This window comes from Sinohyriopsis cumingii, chromosome 3, assembly GCF_028554795.1.
Source record: "Sinohyriopsis cumingii isolate HCF-2022 chromosome 3, ASM2855479v2, whole genome shotgun sequence".
Classification (NCBI taxonomy): Eukaryota; Metazoa; Mollusca; class Bivalvia; order Unionida; family Unionidae; genus Sinohyriopsis; species Sinohyriopsis cumingii.
In genome coordinates this window covers 146,393,514-146,418,104 of record NC_142963.1, presented here as the reverse complement: position 1 = coordinate 146,418,104, position 24,591 = coordinate 146,393,514, and the positions used below count along the sequence as shown (strand labels likewise).

Sequence of the window (24,591 nt, the reverse complement as noted above, 5' to 3'; positions counted from 1 at the left end):
TCGTCGATTTCGCATCTTGGGGATTTTGGAAACTGCGTTTTAGAATACGATAATTATAACCTTTGTTTTAGAGAAATATTCTGAGTTCGGCTCTTATACTAGAAAGTGTATGTTGTGTCGTTTGGAGTTATTTCAGATTATTTGGATTCAAAAGGATTAATTATTTTTTTCCTGGAGATATACGCATGCTCAAAAGAAATTCTTGAACAAAGACATCTCTTATAACACATTTATTTGCATTTCCAAAACCGGAGTGATATTTCTTTTTTCTACAAGGAACTGTAGACTTCAATACACTACAGGTTATAGCATACGTCATCGTCTTCCATCTTGGATTCTTCGTCGGGACTTGAACTTGAAATCATTAGAACATTTTATTATTAGAACTTCTAAAACGTTATTCCTTTATTATTCTTGGATTATTTTTAGAGTTGATTCTTCATGATGTTTCATTTTTACATTATTTTCCAGGGAAACAAATTATTATATTTTTCAAAGCTTGTTGTTTTCACTCTTTCTTGTGTTACTGTTTATTCGAGCCTAAACAATTAACAAGAGGGAAGGCATCAAATTCCTCATATACGGATTTTTTTTTAGCGATCTCATTAAGGCATGACGAAATTTGGTGAAACGAACTATTACAACATATCTAATTACTAGTATGCACCTAACCTTATAGAAATACGAGCTGAATATTTAATATCAAAGACAATACAACAAGTTCATAAAAAGGGTAAGGCAAGTTTCTAAGTGATTTCATCCAATCAATCGCTTGATAATATTATCTGTGTCATTAGTAATGATATGGTATTATTCATAATTGACTCAAATGTATATTTTGCCTAGGGTTTTTGTGGGGGGTGGGGGGTCGGTGTCTTTTGTCTAGAATATAGAACTTATTTTTCTTTAGAGTTACTAGCAAAATGCCTGATTTTAATGACCCGTAATTGTACACTGTTTCAAAAGAAACATGAAAGAGGAAAATAAATATTTAAAGGCAGAATCAAATAATGACCATGTTGACTTTCCTTGCATGCTCGTATTAAATGCCCTTCTGGTATAATGCTGTGAAAATAATCATTTACGTAAACAAATAAATTGGTATTTGCATGAATGCATTACTTTACACGTCCTTTCTGCTGTATATTTTGATAGTCCATCACAGGCCTAAAGGACTTGTCACCCAACCCTTTTCACTGATTTTTCCAGTATACTGTAATAACCCTAAGTATATGCTATTTTTATTACGTGTCTCTTACTAGCATTGTTAATGTTTTTGTGATTAATTGTTGATTATGGAGAGTTGTTGTTTGGGAGATATTTATCAGCCGAAACATTTAGCTAGTTAATAAGAGAAGACGTCATAATGTACAATGTACACGAGATTTTATGATATAATGGATCAGTTTCAAAAACTGGACCCTCCCTAATTTCTTAACACTGGGAATTAGCTGGATATTTCTAGGCATGCACACAAAGAAACACACAGACACACCCAGATACATACACAGACACACACTTTAATTAATTTGAAATAGGAATATATTTTTTTGGTGTTGAGTGTTTGGGTAGTGTTTTGTATTGCATTTGCGTAAAGTGATAACATTCGGCCCAGAATCGCTAACTGAGGAGTCATACTCATGCGATGCACACACAACAAATGCAAGTGTGAAATTAGAATTCCGCGATGTGTGGTCTTTAAGTGATCAGAGAAAATGTTTTTGTGTAATTGTTCTTAAGAACCTTTCTGTTGAAAATTGTTTTGAGATCCTTGAAAACAGGCAAAAACTATGGACTTCAAGACAAGTTCACACACAAAAACATACACGCGCGTGCGCGCGACAGGTATTTGAAGCTTCTTTATATCTAAGTCATACTTTCATCAATGTTGATTAGATCTTGAGAGCAGAGAGTCATTTCTGTTGTATACACGATGAATTATGACTTGCGAGACCGTAGAAGAATGGTTGATCGTCCTCTTAACACAACAACACAGTATCTCTCCGTACGCTCTCCTAAACTGACTATTCATTAGTCCATATATAAGCGGGTTAACGGCACTTCCAATGTAAATTGTTATTGCACAGAACATATGGAATCTTTGAGAAAGAACCAGATTCCAATCAATAATTCCGGCAATAGTACAAGGAAAATAAGACACGATGAAAACCAAGAAAATCGTGATCATGATTCTAGTGAGGTGCATCTCCTTGCGGTGGTTGCTTGTTTCTAGCGAGCTCATGGCGCAGGAAATTTTCTCCATGCGGCGATGGCTGGTGCGCATGGTATAGTAGATCATGGTGTAGAAATATGAGATGAAGACAACCGGAAGTCCGGTACGAAATATAAGCAGGAATAGTTTAAACAGTTGGCTCTCACGGTCAATAAGAAGGTTGCACGTGACTAACATATGAGCGTACCCAAAACGTCCCCAAACTTCGACCAAAGGCGGTATCATCAGGAGTACCGGAAGCGTCCAGGCCATGGCAATCATGAGTAGCAAGTTTTTCATTTGGAATATCCTCTTGTACGACTGTATATCTCGAACCAGCTTGTAACGATTGAAAGCAATCAGTGTAATTGTAATAATGATAGTTCCTGAAATAAATGTAAATGTACATATTAAAATTTTAGATTGTGGTGATATGCTTCAAAATCAAGAAAGATGTGCGTGTATGTGCATATGTGTGTGTGTGTGTGTGTGTGTGAGAGAGAGAGAGAGAGAGAGAGAGAGAGAGAGAGAGAGAGATTTTGAATATTGTACGTAGCTTCAACAATTTTGTTGTTTTATCGCTACGATGTCTGCAATGTGGCAGTTTATAGTGATGTCTAACACTGGGGCATCATGCCACAGATATGTAGCATCATGTCCCTCCCAGTCACATTATCCTGACACCAGGCCGACCAGTCCTAACACTAACCTCTTATGCTGAGCGCCAAGCGAGGCAGCTGCTAGTACCAATTTTATGTCTTTGGTATGAGTCTGCCGGGGTTCAAACCCACGACCTCCCACATCCGATGCGGACGCTCTAACCACTTATGCCACCGTAGCGGTTCAAGAAAGATAGGACTTTTCTTGCTAAATATTTGCCATTTTGTGCAAGGTATAAGGAAATAAGATTTCATTAGAATTATTGTTATTATTATTATACTTATTATTATTATACTTATTATTATTATTATTATTATTATTATTATTATTATTATTATTACCAGTAGTAGTAGTAGTAGTAGGAGTAGTAGTATAGTTCTGCTATAGAAAGATGTTAATATGCTACAGTATTAAATTCTAGTACTGTCAGTATGTGTTAACATCCTTAGTATCTCGTTTTATTTTAATGTTTTTATTTATTTACATCTGAGAGACATCTTTATAATTCTAATCTAAATTACCTGTGAGTGTGTATCCAAGGAAACCGATAAATTTGCAGAGTCGCTCACTTAGAAACCAACCGTCCAATAAGTACGTGTAAATATTAAAAGGTAGAACACAGGTGACGAACAGGAGATCGCAGATGCTTAAATTGACTACAAAGACGTTAGACTCGGTTCGTAGTTTCTTTCTGGTTTTCACCGCGATGATGACTAAGATGTTACCTGCAAAAGTAAACAAGATTGTTATTTTTAGTAAATCAATATTATCTACATACACGCGCGCGTACGCACACACACACATACACATACACACACAAAATCCATTTACCCTTGTTTTATTTGTGTTATATCAGTCGATACAGATATAACATATAACAACATATACTTATCAAATAAAGGAAAGCGGCATCGCTTGAGGTCTTTCTATAATGATCCTTCCACATTTGCTTGCTCATCGTTGTTGAGATCATTTTCGTCATCATCGCCGCCATCGTCACCATCGTCGTTGTTGTTTGCCTCAATCTTTACGGTATCGTCTATAACCATTACCGATATACCTACCTATTTACAGCTTTCGCCTTTTATCACCCTACAACTACTCTTATCGTCTGCGTGTGTTTGTTTTTTCTTTTCTTTATTCAGTGTCTCTGGTGTTGAAACATATTACAAATTTGATGATAGGTTTACAGAAAATTCTAGTAAAATTATTATAGATACCCGGAGTTTTCTTCTGTTTTTCATGGTTTCCTTTCAATGCGAATTTCATTTGTAAAGTGCGTATGAAAAGTAGGGATTTCTGGCATAATCACGATGGTCATTCTCTTGTCTTGAGCACTTTATTTTGGAAACTTTCTATCGCTTTGATTAGGGCAAGCATATGCATCTTTCCATAAGAAAGATTTATGTTTTATCCATTTGCTAAAATTAATAAACGATAAATAATATTCTCTCTCTCTCAGTAGTTAAGTGGGCCACCATAGGGACAATGGGACTTAGCATTAAAAACACCCCTGGGCAACTCTAGGGACAATGGAAATTTAACATGGAGAAAAACGCTGGGCCACTTTAGGGACAATGGGAATTTAACATAGAGTTTGGGTCTGTCTAGGGACAAGGGAAATTAACATGGGAATAGAGTTTGGGTTTGTCTAGGGACAAGGTGAATTGAATATGGGATTTTTTTGATTTTTTTTTAAAAAGTTTTTTTAAATTTAAATTTAAATTTAAATTTAGAAAAGGGGTAGGCAATGGAAAGGCTATCTCTTTTCGAGAAATATGGCTGGCCCTGAAAAGGGCCTTTGGGTTTATGTTAATGTATTCATTAACATAAATGGTACCGCATTGGTCTTCTTCTTGTCCTTAGGCTACGTCTCACTGTTGGTCCGTAAATCAGCACTCTTTTCAGGCATCCTTGTCTTTCTACGTAGATCCTACGTATCCACAGGCTGGTGTTTGTCCTGTGGACAACGGCCCACTTGGATCGGACATACATGGGTATGTCCGTCCGGAACATCATGGAAGACACAAGCGTAGAAGATTGCACATCGGTCCACATCTTGAAGCGACGAGAACAGGTGAATCAATGCACTGAACTGCGCTTATTTATAGGTAGAGGCAGGATTGAAACGGATTGAGTTCATTCACCAATCCAAACACGCGTTACAAAATTCAGTCAGCCCGCATCCAATCCGAAGAGAGTAGTCTGTGACGTCAGTTGGTCTATATAGATTCGCTAGCGCTTGTGTGCAGTCAATCTATGCGACAGTGATTCAACATGACGGAAACTCAGAAAACGATCCATTGGGGTGCACCAGCAGGGGAGGCTGCCCAAGGGAACCCTGACTTACTTTCAGAAGAGGTACTTTGGGATTTTGTGGATTTTCTTACCTCGCAAGAATTTGTTCCGGAACCTTCGTTACCGTCTTCATTACCGCAAGTGGAGAATTTTAGACAGAGACAGAAAGAAGAATTGGAGAAATTTATGCAACGACAAAAGGAAGCGGAACAAGCTTTTCTCCTACAGCAACAGCAACAGCAACAAGAAGAGGTAAAAAAAAAAACAACAGCAACAACAGCAAGAAGAAGTAGCAGCAAAGAAACAAGAGGGTGAAAATCAAACGGCTACGGTACTGTTGGACATTTTAGCGGAGTTAAGAAGTCTGAAACAAATGTATCAGACTTCTTTATCAAGACCGAAGAGAATACGACCTTCCCGAGCTAAACACGCCAACCCTGTGACTAAGCCTGTCGTACCACCCTTAGTGATTTCAACCCAATCATCAGAAGTAGGCCTCGGCCGTGGCAAAGGCTTAAGGCAGTTAAAGTTGATTGGTTAAACTCACTCCTACACCATAAAGAAAAAAGGCCCTTTTCAGGGCCACCCACATTTCTCGAAAAGAAATACAATTTCAATTTGCCAATAACTCAAAAATAAACCCACCCATTTTACCCTTATAGTACGTGTCTGTGTATGAGTGCGTGAGTGTAGCTTCTTATTTTAAAATCAAAACTCAAAGACACTTACCTTATATCATTCATGTATTCTTTTATCCATTTTTTTACAATCCAATTCACAATTCACCACAGAACACTTTAATTAAAAGTTCATTGACTTCTTCTTTCTCCTTGTTTAGTCTCTCTGTTTTTTGAATTTCTTCACCGTTTTTTCCTCATTTTCTTCCCTTCTTCTTTTCTTCTCCTGTTTCTTTGCCTCTTTTAAATAGAATTGTCTTCTTTCTTCCTCTTCTTCCTCTGAAGAATCCCTCTCTTCTTTCGAAGAATCCCTCTCTTCTTCCGAAGAATCCCTCTCTTCTTCTGAAGAATCCTTCTTTTCTTCTGACTCCTCTTGTTTCTTTTTTGGGCAATCTGGAGACCAATGTCCTTTTTCTTTACAATAATAACAGGTATCTTGACTTTTGTCTTTTTTAGCCACTGTTTTTTTTTTCTTTTTTGACGGTCTGGACACTCTGAAGACCAATGCCCTTTCTTCTGACAGATATAGCAAGTATCCTGACTCTTATCTCGAAAGGAAGGAGAGTAGTCCGTCGGCTGGTCTGAAGAGAATTTTCTAATGACCCCTCGCAAAGCTCTGACGAAACGTTCCATCTGGATAGTCTCTTCCATCGTTGTGCTCAGCTTGAGAGTGAAATGAATAGTGAAAGGACAAGACACACACCCTTTTTATATACGCTGGTTTGCCAAGACTATAAATTAGTCTATGGTGTTTAAACTTGAGTCATTTGACGTTTTGCACTCAAGATGAAACGATCCCATTCATTCGAGAAGAAAGAAGAAGAAGAAAGTAAGAGGCAGAAACGTGATCTATCGCCTCGTACCAGGGCTGAAATCTTGGCACAGATTCATGCCAGTGATTTTGAAGAGGACATGAGTGAACCAGAATTTGAAACCTCTAAACCAAGTTCGTCACCCTTAGTCAACCCTGAAAAATACTATTCCATTCGAGAGACGGAAAAGCGCTCCTCTAGAAAATTTAGAACCACGGCTTACACCTACACGGTGAAGTTTAAAGATTTCAAGGCCGACATACCCTTGGAGAAAGCAGAAGGGTTCATCACCGAGATGTGGGATTCTTTGCTCACCGAACTCAAGCGACAATGTCAACCCAAAGAACACGATCGCTTGACACTATGCATAGATCACGACGGTTTGAAATCCCCTGTTTGGACCGAGTTTAGCAGACCTGCAGAACTAACCGCTTCCAAAATCATGGACAAGATTCAACACGTACAACAATCTAATGACCAGTTTGACATCACCGATGGTAAAGCCACACTGAAAATGGCCCACGTCTCTCTTCCTCAAGGGACAGGACGCAAAAAGATGTTATTGGTGAACGAGCTTCGCAGCATTAGGCGTAGTCTTGTCCAAATTCACAATCCTCATGACCAGATGTGTTTAGCCCGTGCCATCGTGGTGGGACGAACCTATGCCAACAAGAACGATACGACAGAATGGAAAAGAACCTGGGAGAACATTCGAAAATCGAACCGAACCAAACAACGAAACGAAGCAGAACTCCTGTTGCAACAAGGTGGCCTGTCCAAAGACACACCCTGTGGCATTCCTGAGATGCAAAAATTGCAAGATGCCCTAGCTCCACGCTACACCTTGAAAGTGCACCCTCAAGAAATGCGCGGGTCTCTGTTGTTTCGAGGCCAAGACTTTAAGGACGGAAAATACATTCATGTTTATCATCACGATGACCATTTCGATACCATTACCAGTATCACCGGATTCCTGGGATACAGATATTACTGTGAGAAATGTGACTATGGTTATAATAATCGAGAACAACACAAGCATTGTGGATGGAAATGCCCAGGATGTTTGGCCTCTCCACCCTGTCTGAGCGAAGAACCAGTGCCTTGTTCGACTTGTCTGCGCACGTTTGTCAGCCCTACCTGTTACCAACAACATTTGAAAACACAAGGTTCACAGAAGAAATGTGCTTGTCAACTCCTGAGATTGTGCCCTACGTGTAGACAAGGCATACGTACCAACAATGCCAAGGCACACGTATGTCGAGGAAAGAAAAAATGTCACATTTGTCACCACATCGTGGACTTGGAACACGAATGTTACGTGCAAAAATACCAACCCCCACCAGAGAAAGAGGACGGTCACAAGAAGAAAGGCAATTTCATCTTTTTCGATTTCGAATGCATGCAAGAGACTGGCATTCACATCCCTAATTTCTGCGTGGCTCATCGAGCGTGCGAGAAGTGCATTCAAGAACCTATCTTCAGTCATTGCCCTCACTGCAGCAAGATTCCTGGAGGACGTGAAAAAATCTTTCGGGGACCAAACACGTTAGCCGATTTTGCCCAATGGGTCTTAGACCCCATCGACAAGACGTGGAGCCAAGAGGACATCGAACGTTACGGAGATTGTCATCGTCATGCCACGGTGATGGCTCACAATTTCTCCGGATACGATGGACAGTTTCTTTTGAGGTACTATACGGAACATGGCACCGAACGTCCTAAAGTGATTTTGAACGGAGCCAAAATCATTTTCATGCAAGTGGGACAAGTATAGTTTAAAGATTCGATGAGTTACTTGGCCATGCCTTTGAGCCGAATGCCTAAAACGTTTGGAATGACAGAAATGGCTAAAGGGTACTTTCCACACTTTTTCAATACGGAAGCCAATCAACATGCTGTTCAACCTCATTTGCCTGAGGCTCACTATTACGACCCGGACAACATGCGTACCGAACAACGAGAAGCTTTCTACGCTTGGTACCAAGCTCACGCCTCGGACCCTTTCGACTTTCAGGAAGAAATGTTAAAGTATTGTCGTTCCGACGTGGACATTTTACGGCGTTGCTGTGGAAAATTTCGAGAACTGTTCATGGAACACGGAGGGGTCGATCCTTTGAAAGAAGCTTGCACCATTGCCAAAGCGTGTTCCTTAGTGTGCCGCCAACGATTCATGCCTGAAAACACCGTGGCTGTCATCAGTCCTCAAACGACCCACTATGTCAAGCGTCAATACTCGGTTAAAGCCCTACGTTGGTTACATTACTTGTGCGACAAGGAAGACAAATGGATTCAGCATGTCCGCAACGGAGGAGGCGAAAAGACCATCGGAACGTATTCGGTAGATGGCTGGGACTTAGAAAACCCCAAGATCGTGTACGAGTTTAACGGTTGCTTATTTCACGGATGTCCCGTCTGTTACCCTGACCGTGGCACTAAAAATCAGTTTTTGCAACGAACCATGGAAGACTTGTACCAGGACACTTGTCAGCGACGCCTAAAGTTAGAACAGCAAGGATACCAAGTGGTGGAAATGTGGGAACACGAGTACGATCACCGTTTGAAAACCGATCCCGAGTTTAAACGCCTCGTGGAAAGTTACCAGTTCATGGACCCGCTGAACCCGAGGGATAGTTTGTACGGAGGAAGGACCAATGCCACCTGTTTGCTGTACCAAGCTGACGAAGAGGAAGGAGAAGAAATCAAATACTTGGACGTGTGTTCGCTGTATCCCTACGTGTGCAAATATTGTCGCTTTCCTGTAGGGCACCCGCAATTGTTAAGGGAACACTTCGACCTGAAAAACATTCGACAATACGAAGGTTTGATCAAGTGTAAAGTTTTGCCTCCCACGAACCTATACCATCCCGTCTTACCTCACCATTGTCAAGGCAAACTGATGTTTCCCTTGTGCCGTACTTGTGCCGAAACGTGCAACCAGGACCAACCTTGCCATCACAGCCAGGAAGAACGTGCCTTGACGGGAACCTGGGTCAGCGTGGAATTGTTCAAAGCTCTGGACATGGGATACCAACTGTTAGAAGTGTACGAAATTTGCCACTTTCCCAAGACACAACAGTACCACAAGGGTGACCCTACTCAGAAAGGCATTTTCGCCGACTACGTGGATGCCTTTTTGAAACTAAAACAAGAAGCCAGCGGCTATCCTTCCTGGTGTCACACTCCCGAAGACCAAATTCAATTCAAAGAGAAATACTACGCACAAGAAGGCATCTCTTTAGACCACATCGAAAAAAACGAAGGCAGGCGATCGTTTGCCAAAGTGATGTTAAATTGCTTGTGGGGTAAAATGGCACAACGACCGTGTTTACCCAAGACGGAATATTTGACAGAACCTTCCCGCTACTTCCAGATGATTCACGACAAAACCAAATACATGAAACACGTGGACGTCGTTCGAGAGGATTTGATCTTGGTCAATTACGAAGAAGATCTGGACTTTGTACAAGACGACCCTTTTGGAAATGTCATCATTGCGGCTTACGTGACAGCTCATGCTCGCTTAAAATTGTACGAAGCTTTAGAACTGTTAGAAGAACGCGTCCTGTACTTTGACACGGACAGTTGCATTTACATCCATCACCCGATTCAACAGCACCCTGACATCGAAGGAGACCGTTTAGGAGCCTGGACAGACGAGCATCCCGACGACAAGATTCTAAGTTTCGTCAGTGGTGGTCCCAAAAATTACGGCTACGAATACCGGGACAAACAAGGAGAAGTGCACACGACGTGCAAAGTGAAAGGACTGACTCTGAATCATCGTACCAGTCGAGTGGTCAACTTTGGGGTATTGAAAGAAGCCTTGCAATCGGGAGAGGATGGAAACTTTAAAGTGACCACCTATCAACCGAACAAGATTGTACGTTTACCCACTCACCACATCGTCAGTCGACCCTTGGAAAAAGTCTATCAAATTGTATACCAGAAGCGAGTGCGACTTCCCAATCACTTCACCTTACCGTACGGTCACGTCGGTATTGGTCTGTATATGAAAAGGAACCCTAGGCAAGATCGATAGTTCATTGTTCATTGAAGTAACTTACCATGTCGTTGACGAAGAAGAAACCAGATTGGTTAGGAGTCAAATGTTGGACATCACCGAGACCAGGGTTTTGAGGCTTGGACACAAGAGGTGGCCCAGTATGCACGAGAGTTATTCAAGGAAAAAGTTACTTTTCAACCTGTGTTAGTGACGGTGCCAGAAGAACCCGTCACCCAGGACAGGACTGTCGTGGACAGGCCTGAAAGACCCTTTCGGGAGGACACTTGTGTGACCTTACCCCTACTATAGAACTGGTTAGAACTTTACCCAAAACATGTTGTACAGACACTTGTGTTTATTCCACGTTCATGGTTATCATGTGCCTTTTATTCTTGTACTTAAGCCTTTGGCTTTTATGCATTTTTGTCTTTCGTATTCATGTTTGAAACATTCATTAAACGTGTTCTGAAAAAGTATATAAACTCTTGTCTTGTTTGTTTTTCGTGTCACAAGTGACATTTCTCACACCATGGCTACCTCTGCTGTCTCTGCTCCCTCTTCCTCTACTGTCAAAGTCATCGATGAACAATTATATCGTGCCAGTTGGGAGGCTTTGTATCTTCGCCATCCCTTTAACATGCTCATTGCTGGACACAGCGGTTCAGGCAAAACCGAATTCGTCAAACGTTTGATCGAACATAAACATCATTTGATCGATCGACCCCCTCAACGAATCGTGTGGTGTTACAAAGAGTGGCAATCGGCGTACAGCCTCTTGCGAGAAAGTCAAGGCGATTCCATCGTGTTTGTGGAAGGCATTCCTAAAGAAGACGACGGCATCGTCTCTGACTCCCGTCAAACCCACTTGGTCATTTTCGACGACATGTTAGGAGAAGACGAAGAAGAAATTAAACTGTGGTTCACGCGCAAAGGGCATCACCGTAATGCCAGTGTCGTTTACATCACCCAAAATTTGTTTCAACAAAGTAAAGCCCATCGCACCATCAGTCTCGAGATAAATCGCAAGTGCAAGTCTTAGCCAAACAGTTAGGAACGCCTTGGCTGACTCAGGCGTACGACGATGCCACTCAAACGCCACACGCCTATTTACTCGTCGATTTGAAACCTACGACTCCTGAGGATTTGCGATTTCGTACCCACTTGTTTCACCACTGGTGCCAAGACGGAGGGCCTGTCCTGTACACGTCTCCGTCCTCGACTTCATTTCACTCCCCATAAAAAAATCTATAAAAACCTCAGACCCTTTTTCGTCTGTCTCACTCTCAGTGCGAACATGACGTCCCTTCAGTCGCATCTTCCCGTCAAATTGATTCGTGCCTTGTATGGCATCAGTCGAGAAAAAGATCCACAAACACGAGCTCGTGTCTTAGAAGCTAGTCTCAAAGAAGTCTTACGATGGTTCACGGTGACGGCACGTCAATTACTCCAAGGAATCATTCAGATTCCTCATCAAACCAAACGCTTTTTCGATCGAAACAAAGTCGCTTTGGTCCAACTTGCCGATCCCCGCATCGACACTCAAACCAAAAAACAAATCATTTTGAAACCTGGAGGGAGCGGTACTCTAGGAGGGGTCATCATTCGCTCACTCTTAAGATGGGATCTTAATGCCCCCAAAGTTATCCCCAAGACAAAAGTCCAACGAAGCCCCAAGAAGAAAAAGACCAGGTCCCCAAGGAGAACTTCTCCAGTGGCAGGACCCTCCTCTGACCAGACACCACCACCCCGGAAAAAGAAAAGAAGCCCCCAGAAAAAGAAAAGTCCACAGAAAACTAGTCGCAAGAGAGGCACTTCGGCCAGGACGCAACCTTACACTCGCAAACCACGACCTGCCACGGCGGTGACTGCGTCTCCGGCAGCTTCACGTTTGTCCACTTCTCCGTTAATGACACCCAGAACTAAAGAGTACTTGGAGACGTTGATCACACCAAGAACTTCTCCGTTGATGACCCCCAAAAGAACTTCCCCAGTGGCAGGACCTTCCAATTTAGTGGCAGTGGCTGCTGCTCACAAAGTACCTTCTCCCAAAATCAAAGTTCAAGAAAGATCGGGCATGTTACAAAGTTTGCTGGATTTGTCCAAGCAAGAACTGGCTCGATTTAGTCCGTTACGTACCCCTGCACGACGTGTCATGCCTGTCCTCAAACTAATACGACGTAAAGACAATCAGTGGCGACGCGTTCCAGTATAAAAAAGGCCTGTGACCAAGTCGGGTATCAGTGTTTTTTTGGTGCTCCTGAAGACTCAAAGATGTCACCCTCCAGAAAACCCCAAGAAAAGAAAAGGAAAGGACTGCCACCACGTTTAGCCAAACATGGGGACATGTTATCTGTCCTGTCCAAAGCTTCTCCACCCCTACGAAAAAAACTCATTCAAACAGCCTCCAAAGAGGTCATCGATACCGTGTGCGAATGTTGTTTGAAGGTTTTGAAAGGCACGATCCCTTTGTCCAAACACCAGAAACAATGCTTAGGCAAACATCGTCACGTTCTACGCCAAATGGTTCAAAAGAAAATTCCCATTCGTCAAAAAAAGAAGATGTTAGTGCAACGTGGAGGTATTTTACCTCTCTTGTTAGGCCCCATACTGAAAGGAGTCTTGGGAACCATGTTGGGCGGACTGGTGGGAGCAAGATAAAAAGGCCTCGAAAGTTCCAAGATCTCAGAATCGACCCCTGACAACCCCATGGAAGGACGAAAACTAGCTTTAGTACCTTACAAACGATGGATGGAATACCATCGGTGGCAAGAACAACACACCCCGCATTTACCTCCCAATCCCCATTTGAGCGAGATGTCCCAGTTAGAACACGAATTGCAGTCCTTGATGGATCGCCAAGATTTGTCCGAAACAGAAAAATCGCAAAAGTACGGTCAACTCTTGCAACGACTGCAACTCTTTCACCAGAAAGCTTTAGACGAAACAGCTCTACCCACTCTGAAAGATTTTAAGACCTTGATGAAAAGTCCAGCACCATCACCAGTACCAGTACCAGTACCAGTACCACCAGTACCCGTGACCAAGACAGAAAAAGGAGAAGAAGAGGAAGGGTTTCAAACTCCACCAGAAAAAGTACGCAAGTTAACAACACCACCTACCTCCAGAATTGGATGGATTAAAAAGATGATGGCCACCCCTTCTTCCTCACAAGAGAAAAAGAAAGTGAAGACAGAAGTGAAGACAGAAGTGAAACAAGAACCGATATCCCCCGCTCAGACATCCTTCTCCTCTTCGACACCTATTGCTGGCCGCACACGCAAAGCATTGCAATCCAAGAAAATACCCCAAGAGAAAAAGAGTAGCATCCTCCAAGGGTGGGTGTCTTATTAACACACCAACCAACACAAAAAAATGGAAAAAGTCTTAGCCAGCATTTACTACGATCCCTCCCATCCTGCAGGTTACGCAGGAGTTCAAAAATTGTATCGTGCTGCCAAAACGCGACTGAAAAGTCTCCGTTTACCTCAAGTGCAACGATGGTTACAAGAACAAGCTACCTACACTTTACACAAACCCATTCGACGCAAGTTTGCCAGAAGTCGCACCCGAGTGGAAGGCATCGATCATCAATGGCAAGCCGATTTAGCCGATGTCTCTCATTTGGCCAGCTACAATCGTGGCTACAAATATTTGTTTTGTGTCATCGACGTCTTTTCCAAATTTGCCTGGGTCGTGCCCTTGACTTCCAAATCGAGCAGCGAGTTAGTGCGAGCCCTGCAACGGGTGTTGAAACAAAGCGGTCGTCACCCTCTTCGATGGCAAACGGACAAAGGCACCGAATTTCTGAACCAAGCTTTCCAAAAAGAATTAAAGAAACGTGACATTCATTTTTTTACCACCGAGAATCCCGAAACCAAAGCCAGCATCGTGGAACGTTTTCAACGCACTTTGAAAGAACGCATGTGGAAATATTTTACGCATCACCACACTCTGAAGTACATCGACATCTTACCGCACCTGGTGCAAGCGTACAACCAATCTTACCATCGAAGCATCGGACGTGTCCCGCAAGACGTGACTCCCGACAACGAAGTGTTGGTGTTTGAGCGTCTGTTTGGTACGTCCCTGACGAGGGCTGTCCCCGAGAAAAGTGGAATGTTGGCCGTAGGAGATTGGGTGCGCATTGGCAAAACCAAACGCACTTTCGACAAAGGTTACTTACCTAACTGGACGACCGAATTGTTTCGCGTCACTGGACGAGTGCATGGCCGTCATCCTGCCGTCTATAAATTGGAAGACATGAACGGAGAAGTGCTTAAAGGAACGTTTTATTTGCCCGAGTTACAACGTGTCACCAAAAAAGAAGACGACGTGTACGACATCGAAAGCATTCTCGAACGCAGAACCCGTAAAGTGGGCAAACGACGTGTCAAAGAAGTCAAAGTACGTTGGAAAGGATATCCACCCAGTTTCGATTCTTGGATCGACGCTTCGCAAGTCATCGACTATAAAAAGAAGTGACCATCATGCCCTTTCACACAGCAGACGCAGCTACGTCGACCACTCCTCCTTCCCCTAGTTCTTCTGTGCAAGATTTACAAAAACGACCCTTGTGGGTGTGGTGTGGAGAACGTGTGCCTAAAACCCAAATCGTCTTTTTCTGCCAAATCTTCGTGGTGTATTGTGTCATCGGGGCAGCCATCGCCAATTTGAGTTTGCAACAAGGAGACAAACAATTGTGGACCATTTTATTGAGCAGTTGCATCGGTTACCTGCTTCCTAATCCCTCCCTGAAATTCACCTCGAACGGGAACCCCGGGAACCTTGTGTCCAGTGCCAGTGCCAGTCACCACTTCAATCACAACCAGAACCCCATTTTAGGCGGAGACACGCCTCTGACGTCCAGTAACCCCTCGGACAGCCACAGAACTCTGGAATTATGAGTCACCAAAACCAATTTTACTTAACTTTACCCAGTGACAGTTCCATGGAGGTGTTTCCCAACAACACGTTGTGCTGTTACACGGCCAAATTACCTCAAGCCATCCCCTTAGATCACGAAGCCCATTGGGAAGTGGCTTTAGTAGAAATGATTCACCCGACCCAAGTCCTCAATGTCCTTCCCAATCAAACTTTTTTTGATGTGGAAGTTCATGACGAACAATTGCAACAGTGGATGGATAGCAATGTCAAATATGACAAGAAAACCCGTACACAAAAGTACACCACCTATCACTTGTTCATTCCCCCAGGCTATTATTTTAGTGGTCAACATTTGGTCAGCACCATAACCTCCAGGTTTAATGTCGTGTTTCTGAAAGCTTTGGAGCATGTTAACAAAAGTGTCACCATGGAGTACCACAAAGCAGCTCGTCGCTTCTTGATGAAATTTGAACGAAGTAAAATCCTGTCCATTTTATTTTGTCCTGAATTGTTTGACATGTTGGGCGGAGACATGGACATGAGAAAGACCATGATGAAGAAAAACGAATTACCCATCGTTTACGACAACGAGTCTTTTAGCAAGTTATTTCGTGCCCCGGTAGAACTGAACCAAGGACTGAATTTGATGTTTGTGTATTCCGATGTGGTGGAGTACAGCGTGGTGGGACACACCTCCGTACCGTTACTGCGTGTCATTCCTTTCAAAGTGGATTCTGCCACGGATGCTGACGAGGAAGGTGGAAACACTTATCACGTTCACCGCGAATTTGTACATCCGCATTATTTGCCTGTCAGCAAGTCGTATTTGGACACGGTCAACATTGCTATAAAAGGAGATTTGGGACAAAATATTCCATTCACCAAAGGAAAAGTCACGGTGAAACTCCATTTTCGAAAACGGTTCTCTCACGACTCGTAAGTAAGTCATGTATCCAGTGTACCGAGGGGTTGCTCGACAGCGAGGACACGGTTTAGGAGACATGTTAAAATCGGCCTTTCGTTCGGTGGCCCCGGTGTTGAAACCGATGGTGACACGCGGATTGCACGCCTTGAAAGATGCGGCACTGACGCAAGGCAAAGAATTTCTCCAAAATGTCATCATCGACAAACAAAACCCTAAAGAAGCCTTCATGAGGGCAGGCAAAAATGTCTTGCTGCAAACGGGCAAAGACATTTTAGGCCAACGAGAAACACCTATAAATGCCCTGCACGCTACCGAGTCAGGCATTCAGCAAGGACAAGGCAGAAAGAGACGACGAAGAAAACACCCTTTCACCAGACTTCAAGCGAGAAAGGCCAAGAAAAGAAGAACCGTTCGAGACTTAGACGTTTTCGATTATTGAGAAAAGAGACAAAAAAAAATGATGCACCGAGAATCTTGCGCTTGTTCCAAGACGGAACTGGATCTGTTTGCCATGCCCCCTACCATGATGACCATGCAAGAATCCCAGTGGGTGGAATTTCACCCCGTCTCCTCACTGACCGATTCCGCTCCCATCGAGTTTGAAATCAAAGGACAGCCCGAAGATTACATCGATCTGAATAGCAGTTACTTGTACCTGAAAGTCAAAATTCTAGATAAGACTGGAGGTGCTATAGACGATGAAGCAGTAGCTCCCGTCAACAATTTCATGCATTCCTTGTTCAGTGGAGTGGACTTGTACTTGAATAACAAACTGGTCAGTAGCAGCATGGATACTTACCCTTATCGTGCCTACCTGGAAAATCTCTTGACGTACGGAATAGATGCCAAGAACACTCATCTCAATGCCTGTGTGGTATGGGAAGCTGACGAACCTACCAAGTTTGAAATATTGGAAACTGATGAAAAGAAAGACAACAATGATGGATTTCTAGAACGAAGAAAGAGAATCACGGGAGCCGACACAAGTTTAGAACTGATGGATCGTTTGCATTTGGACATGTGGTTGCAAGAAAAGTATTTGCTGAACGGGGTGGATGTCCGCCTGAGACTGAATCGTAGCAGTGCCGCTTTCCATTTGATGGCTGATAGTGACGGTTACAAAACCAAAATCCTAGAAGCCAGACTCTACGTACGCCGTGTGGAAGTGTTACCTAAAGTGGGAAACGACATCAGTCAGACGTTGAGCAGAACGACCGCCAAGTATCCCATACGACCTTCACCATTCCCAAGGGACAGCGATCCATGATCGAAGATCATCTGTTCCAAGGACAGTTACCCAAACGTTTGATCGTTGGTATCGTCGAGAATACAGCCTTCAACGGAGCTGCCGAAAAAAATCCTTTCTACTTTCAACACTTTGGCGTGTCCAAAATCGAAGTCAGTCGCGATGGCAAGACCTTGTGTACCCGACCTTTCGAACCTGACTTTAAAAAGAAGAATTACTTGAGATCGTACTTGTCCTTGTACGAAGCCACCGGACAGTTAGGAACCAATACCAGTCACGGTATTACGTACGAGGATTATGCAGGAGGCTACGCTTTGTGGGCTTTCGATTTCACTCCAGACCAAGGCAGCGACGAGGGACATTTCCACCCTATAAAATCCGGCCAGATTCGTGTGGAAATTCAGTTTAAAGACCGAGACCCTGATGAAACGGTGAACGTCATCCTGTATGCAGAATTCGATAATACCATAGAAATCAACAGTTTGAGAGAAGTCATCCTAGATTACTAGAAACCATGGAAGACTGTTATCCCTCTTTACCTAGTGGAGAAACTTTTAGTGTTGCATTGTTGTTAAAAAATGTTAGAGTTGTTGTTGTTTAGTGTTAAGTGATTTTTGAATAAAAAATGTTGTGTTTTGAAAAAATTGTTTGATGATATATTGTTGGATTATTGTTAAAAATGTTAGAGTTGTTGTTTAGTGTTAAGTGATTTTTGAATAAAAAATGTTGTGTTTTGAAAAAAAATGCCTTTGTCTTTTGTTTAGCTATAAGAATGTTGAATTGATGCTCTTTCATTTCTTACTATCCCTCTCATGACACTCACTAAACGTTGCGACTCAAAAGCCGTGTGGGGGATGTTTTCCTTCACGTCCGCGCTTTGACTTTAAGAACCGGGTTGTTTCCAGTCTAACCATCCATTGTCGACTCATCCTCCTAAGAAGATGTGCTCCAAACTAGCTAAACTCAACGAAGCCTACGTGAATTTGCATAGGGTCAGACACAGTCTGATACCGAAGCCAGAAGAAATAGAGAATGTGAGAATGTTAAAAATCACTGAAGACCTGATAGAAGAGCTCTTCAGAGAAGAAATGAACAGGGAGAAAGAAGAATGGACGGAGAAGTACAGACTTCAGAGACAGCAGCAACAGCAGCAGCAACAACAACAACAACAGCAGCAGCAACCTGAAGCTGCCAGAGGCTTTGTCGATTGTCGTATCGACACCAAAGAGTTCTTCTTCTCTTTCCGAAGAAGCAGACCTATCGCCAGAAAGTCTATCCTCAGAGGACATCGCATTCTTAGAAACTAAAAAAAGAATGCCATAGCAAACAAAAAAAAAACCAGCCCTTTTCAGGGCTACCCCAATACTCTAGAAAAGAAATAACGATCGATTTGCCAATGTGTGTAGGTAGAGTAGTGTGAAAATAAACACTAACTCTTTTTTAAAAAATGTGAGGGTATGTGTTTGTGTGTTAGTAAGTGCTTAAGTAAGTTGGTATGAATAGTAGATTAAAATCATGGTTTTTTTGGTGTTTGAGGTGTATATTTGGAGTTAGATTGGATTGCTTTGCGTATGTGGATAGTCTAATGAAGTGATTTATAAAAAATTTTAAAATAGTGATGGGTAACATAAAAAAGTGAGTGAGTGTTTCTTTTAGGTCCGCGCGTTGTTGTTTTTGGTCATGATGTAGGTAACATCAATTTTATATTTTTTTAGGGGGATGTTTTCCTTCACGTCCGCGCTTTCACTATAAATTGAAACTCGCTGGGCAGTCTAGCTACCCTTATTGATTGATCAACACCAAAAATGAACACGAGACTGTCTAAACTGTTGGAACTTCATGTGCATCTGGAATATGCCAGGCGCCTGTTGAATGAACTGGCCGCGGAAGCCATTGTGGAGGAGGGAAGGATAAGAGAGGAGGAGGAAAGAAGAAAAAAAGAAGAGGAGGAGAGAAGATATAAAGATGAAGAAGAAGAGGAAAGAAGATACAAAGAGGAGGAGAAAAGAAACAAAGAAGAGGAGGAGGAGAAGGAAAAGAAGAGAAGAAGAATAAATTTCAGAATCCCAGAGAGCGAAAATTGGGATTCTGAAGCGACATATCCTGCCTCTGCTCTCTCCCCCAAAAAAGTAAAAAGTAACTGGGGGATAAGATGTGTATGTGGCGCCAGGCCTGGAAGGTGCCACCATTAACCAGGTGTCCATGAAGTTCCAAAAAAACAGCCCTTTTCAGGGCTACCCAATACTCTAGAAAAGAAATAACCATCAATTTGCCAATGTGTAGGTAGAGTAGTGTGAATATAAACACTAACTCTTTTTTAAGATAGTGTGAGGGTATGTGTTTGTGTGTTTGTGTTTGTACCCGCTCACGTACGATTGTGTGGATAGTAGATTATGGATTTGTTTATCGTTTCTTAGCGTATGTGTTTGTGTGTTTGTGTTTGTGTGTTTGTGTTTGTGTGTTTGTGTTTGTACCCGCTCACGTACGATTGTGTGGATAGTAGATTATCGATTTGTTTATTGTTTCTTAGCGTATGTGTTTGTGTATTTGTGTTTGTGTGTTTGTGTTTGTACCCGCTCACGTACGATTGTGTGGATAGTAGATTATGGATTTGTTTATTGTTTCTTAGCGTATGTGTTTGTGTGTTTGTGTTTGTGTGTTTGTGTTTGTAACCGCTCACGTACGATTGTGTGGATAGTAGATTATGGATTTGTTTATTGTTTCTTAGCGTATGTGGAGAGTATAGTTTGGGTTTTATTATATGAAATGAAAAAGTAGGGGGATGTTTTCCTTCACGTCCGCGCTTTTCGTATAAGAACCCACAGTATTCGTCGTTCAAACCATTCTACAAAGAATAATCTAGACAAGATGACGCAAGTGACTGATTTATTTAATCAATTGAGGCATATCTATTTCTGGATAATTGATGCAGAATATGCTATAGAAAGGATACAAAAGGAATGGGAGTATGAAGATAAAGAACACTTGGTAACCAGTCAAGTCGAACGTATAAAGGCCGCCAGACATATAATAGAAGGAATGATAGAAGATGAAGTCAACAAATCAAGAGGATTTATTGACCCACCTTATGTAAGAGTGGGGAGTTTGAAGGAAGCACTGGATTATGTCATCCAAGTCCGGTGCTTCCTAGAACATATAGTGTATTGGACGGAGTTGTCATATATGAAGAGTGGACTGAACAGGTTTTAAAAAGGAGAAGAAATAATGAAACAAGTGATGACCCAAGAAGTAGAAAACATAAAGGAAAGGTGGACTAAAGAAAGAAAGGAAGAACAGAATAAGAAGAAGAAATTAGAATTCGACCAGCTGAATAACAACTGGATGAAAATACAGGCCAAGTTCCGAGCCATGGGTCACCCGGACTGGATACCAGAAACAGAAAAGAAAAAGAAGAAAGAAATGATGGACAAAATAAGAGGATGGTGGAAAAAGTTAAGAAGTTAAAAGAAGAAGAAGAAAAAAACCCAAAGGCCCTTTTCAGGGCCAGCCATATTTCTCGAAAAGAGATAGCCTTTCCATTGCCTACCCCTTTTCTAAATTTAAATTTAAATTTAAATTTAAAAAAACGTTTTCAAAAAAAATCAAAAAAATCCCATATTCAATTCCCCTTGTCCCTAGACAAACCCAAACTCTATTCCCATGTTTATTTCCCTTGTCCCTAGACAGACCCAAACTCTATGTTAAATTCCCATTGTCCCTAAAGTGGCCCAGCGTTTTTCTCCATGTTAAATTTCCATTGTCCCTAGAGTTGCCCAGGGGTGTTTTTAATGCTAAGTCCCATTGTCCCTATGGTGGCCCACTTAACTACTTCTCTCTCTCTCTCTCTCTCTCTCTCTCTCTCTCTCTCTCGTCAATTCACGGGAGCACACTTGTTTTCAAGTATGAAAGTACCAGAAGCCTACCCAGTGAAGCCACAATAATTATCTCATTTCATCACGCAAAAACACGCTCGCCTTTTTTAATTGAAGTCTTGTATATTCTGAAACAGAACAGATATTAAATTATTCATATTTTAATCCAAATGTATGACTGGAACAACTTCGATTCAGTATTAATGTAAAATGATAATCATGCTAAGGTGAAGGCTTAAAAACAAACTACTATAAACAAACGATTTACGTTTACATAAAACTTAGCCTATATTCTCTCTCTCTCTCTCTCTCTCTCTCTCTCATTTACGATTCCACGTATTTAACTAATCTACTGAAATAATTTTTTGTATTTCTCTTCGTTTGGTTTCCATGTCTTTCTTTCCTCTTGTGTTTTCTAAGTTCCCTGTCTGTTTATCTATCTCTTATAAGTAAACTAAAAATGTTTCGTTCTTTTGTTTTAGTAAAATACAGGTGCACAAAATTCACGCTGGGACGTTAGAAAAGGAATACCATTAAAATCACTGACATGGAAAATTAATCGGACTTGAAATGGACAGACATGAAGAGAAACACAAAACGCACTAACTGGAAAAAACACCAAAAGCAAACAAAAACCATGAACAATTAAATTATTGTTCCTGCGCGGGCGCAGAAAATGCACACAACGAAAGTTACTGACATAGAAACTGATTTGGCTTGGCTTTTTGTTTTTAACGAAGCTTTAACAATTTTTCAGTTATATTGCTGAGATTGTCTGCAGTGTGGCAGTTTTTGTGGTGCCTAGCACTAGGGCATCATTTCGCAGACATGTAGCATCATGTCCCATCCAGTCACATTATCCTGACACGAGGTCGAACAGTCTTAAAGTCTTAATACTAACCTCTTAATGCAGCTGTTAGCATCATTTTTATAAATCTTTGGTATGACTCGACCGGGGTTCGAACCCGCGACCTCCGCATCCGAGGCGGACGCTCTAACCTCGAGGTCACCTAAGCGGTTCATTGAAAATTAAACCGATACGAAAATGACAAAATATGGAAAGTGCAATCACTGGAAAATAGCAGATTTAGTTAAATGAATGACCTGCATGTAAAATGAAAGGTACGTTCGGTACGAAAGATAGCAGACACTGAAAATTACTCTCAATGGAAACAGACACCTCTCTCCAATTCAGCAATGGAAAATACGCGGAAAATGATTTACAGTTGTCAGATTAGAAAATGACAGATAATTACCACACTGGAACATGTACGTACTGGAAAAATGAATGACAGATGCTGATAATAGTGATGACAATGCTGACAATGATGATGGAATAGAGATGCAACGCAAACTTATACCTGCTGCACAGAAACTGCCCATCTTTTCTCTACAGTGCTTACGTAAATGTAATGCTTCATTGTATGTGCTCAACTCAAAATTGTATTTCTAGTAACATTTATTTGTTTGTTTTGTGGGTTGTCTGCACGTGATAGGCTATGCAGAAAACACCCGGGAAGAACCACCGACCCACGAGAAGCTTGGCAAGCTTTCTCACATACACACGTTGGCCGAGCCGAGGACTGAACCCACGCGGAGAGGTGAGATGTCAGTGATATGTAAAGGCGACCATTCGGAGTAAAATCTGTATACAGACTGAAGGCAAGTTTCTCACTCTTCGGCTCCAAAGAAACCAGCATACAAACATATATACATACGTACATATGTGTACGTGCGTACATACATACATACATACATACATACATACATACATACATACATACATACTACAAGAACCTTTTGGAGAAAGTGTCAGTTTGTGAATCGACAGACAGACAGACAGAGAGAGATCACTACTTACCTATACAGCCAAAAGCAATGATTACAGACATCAGGACCACTGCTAGATACAAAAGGAACCCATCTTTTTCCTCTCCGTTTGACTGCGTCACCTCCTTGATCGTCGAATTCATTTGAACCTCCTCAAGCAAACTAACTGGTCTCTTAAATTTAACCTTTTAACGTAAATTGTACTTATGCAGTAACTTGACCATTAAGAAATGTCGCCCTGTCATTCCAACTTCAGCTTTTTACAGAAGAGCGTAATTATATTTCATTTTAGGTGTCTCGAATTCGTACCACGAAATCAACTTTCCAAGGTAAAATTGTCCAAATTGCTGACAGTTAAAATTTTTATCGTACTAAATTCATAATAAATATCAACTGTTGTTAGGATGCTGAAATAAACAATTTGCATGACAATATAACAAATTATATTCCTAAAAAAGATCTCTCGAAAAGTTACTTGTGGTACAAAATATCACAATGAAAATTCCTTGAAAAAATAATTAAACCCTAATCCGAAGAGTCCTGCTTGCAGAAAAATACAAAGAAAACGACGACTGTTAACACAGCAGCAAACTCACTCCAATATATATGTATATATATTAATTCCTGTCTACACTAGACATTCCAAAGCAATCATATAGCGCGGACGAGTCTACGTCAAACGTGAGTCGTCTGCTTGACTATCGATTATGTTACAACACAACTGCGACATTAAGTGTCTAATTTACAGGATCCCACACTGGGGACTTATTTGCACCAGCCATGGCGATAAAGACATGATATTGTACTTCATTATTTTATATTTTTTTGTTTTATTTTTTTTAAATCTCTCTCATTTCATAAAGATTGCCACTCGGTTGTAAAAGGATGCCGCCACGGTAAACATTCTGGAGACAATAACCAGGTATGCTATTTTCTGAGATTTAAATATTAAATAAATATTTGGTAATAGAAAGAAAGTGTATGTGTTGTCCAATCCATTGTTATATATTTCAATGTACAATACACTGATCTGTTTTTCTGTCTGTATGACCACTTTTTGGTATCTATCATCATGCCAACTTTAAGCTCAGAATTTAATTTTATACTTATAACATAAAAATAATATCTGAATCAATGCAGATTAATCCAAATTAAAAATTATGCAAAAAGAA

At 41.5% G+C, this 24,591-nt stretch overlaps 1 protein-coding gene across 1 annotated transcript; it reads right to left on the bottom strand.

The window, feature by feature from the left end:
- Positions 1 to 374: 374 nt before the first annotated feature.
- Positions 375 to 23,562, bottom strand: LOC149804084 (G protein-coupled receptor moody-like). The gene is made up of 3 exons (XM_089954038.1): positions 23,451 to 23,562; positions 3,394 to 3,597; positions 375 to 2,598 (listed from the first exon to the last, which is right to left on the bottom strand). The coding sequence occupies exons 1-3, from the start codon at positions 23,560 to 23,562 to the stop codon at positions 1,883 to 1,885; spliced, it is 1,032 nt and encodes a 343-aa protein (XP_089810164.1). The 3' UTR covers positions 375 to 1,882.
- Positions 23,563 to 24,591: the final 1,029 nt, after the last annotated feature.

What these genes read in the sequence shown, in the direction of transcription:
- LOC149804084 (XM_089954038.1), bottom strand. Translation starts at nt 23,562, where the DNA reads ATGAATTCGACGATCAAGGAGGTGACGCAGTCAAACGGAGAGGAAAAA. An exon ending in CATTGCTTTTGGCTGTATAG is followed by an intron (nt 3,598 to 23,450) that starts GTAAGTAGTGAT and finishes TTACTTTTGCAG; the next exon opens with GTAACATCTTAGTCATCATC. An exon ending in CCTTGGATACACACTCACAG is followed by an intron (nt 2,599 to 3,393) that starts GTAATTTAGATT and finishes CATTTATTTCAG; the next exon opens with GAACTATCATTATTACAATT.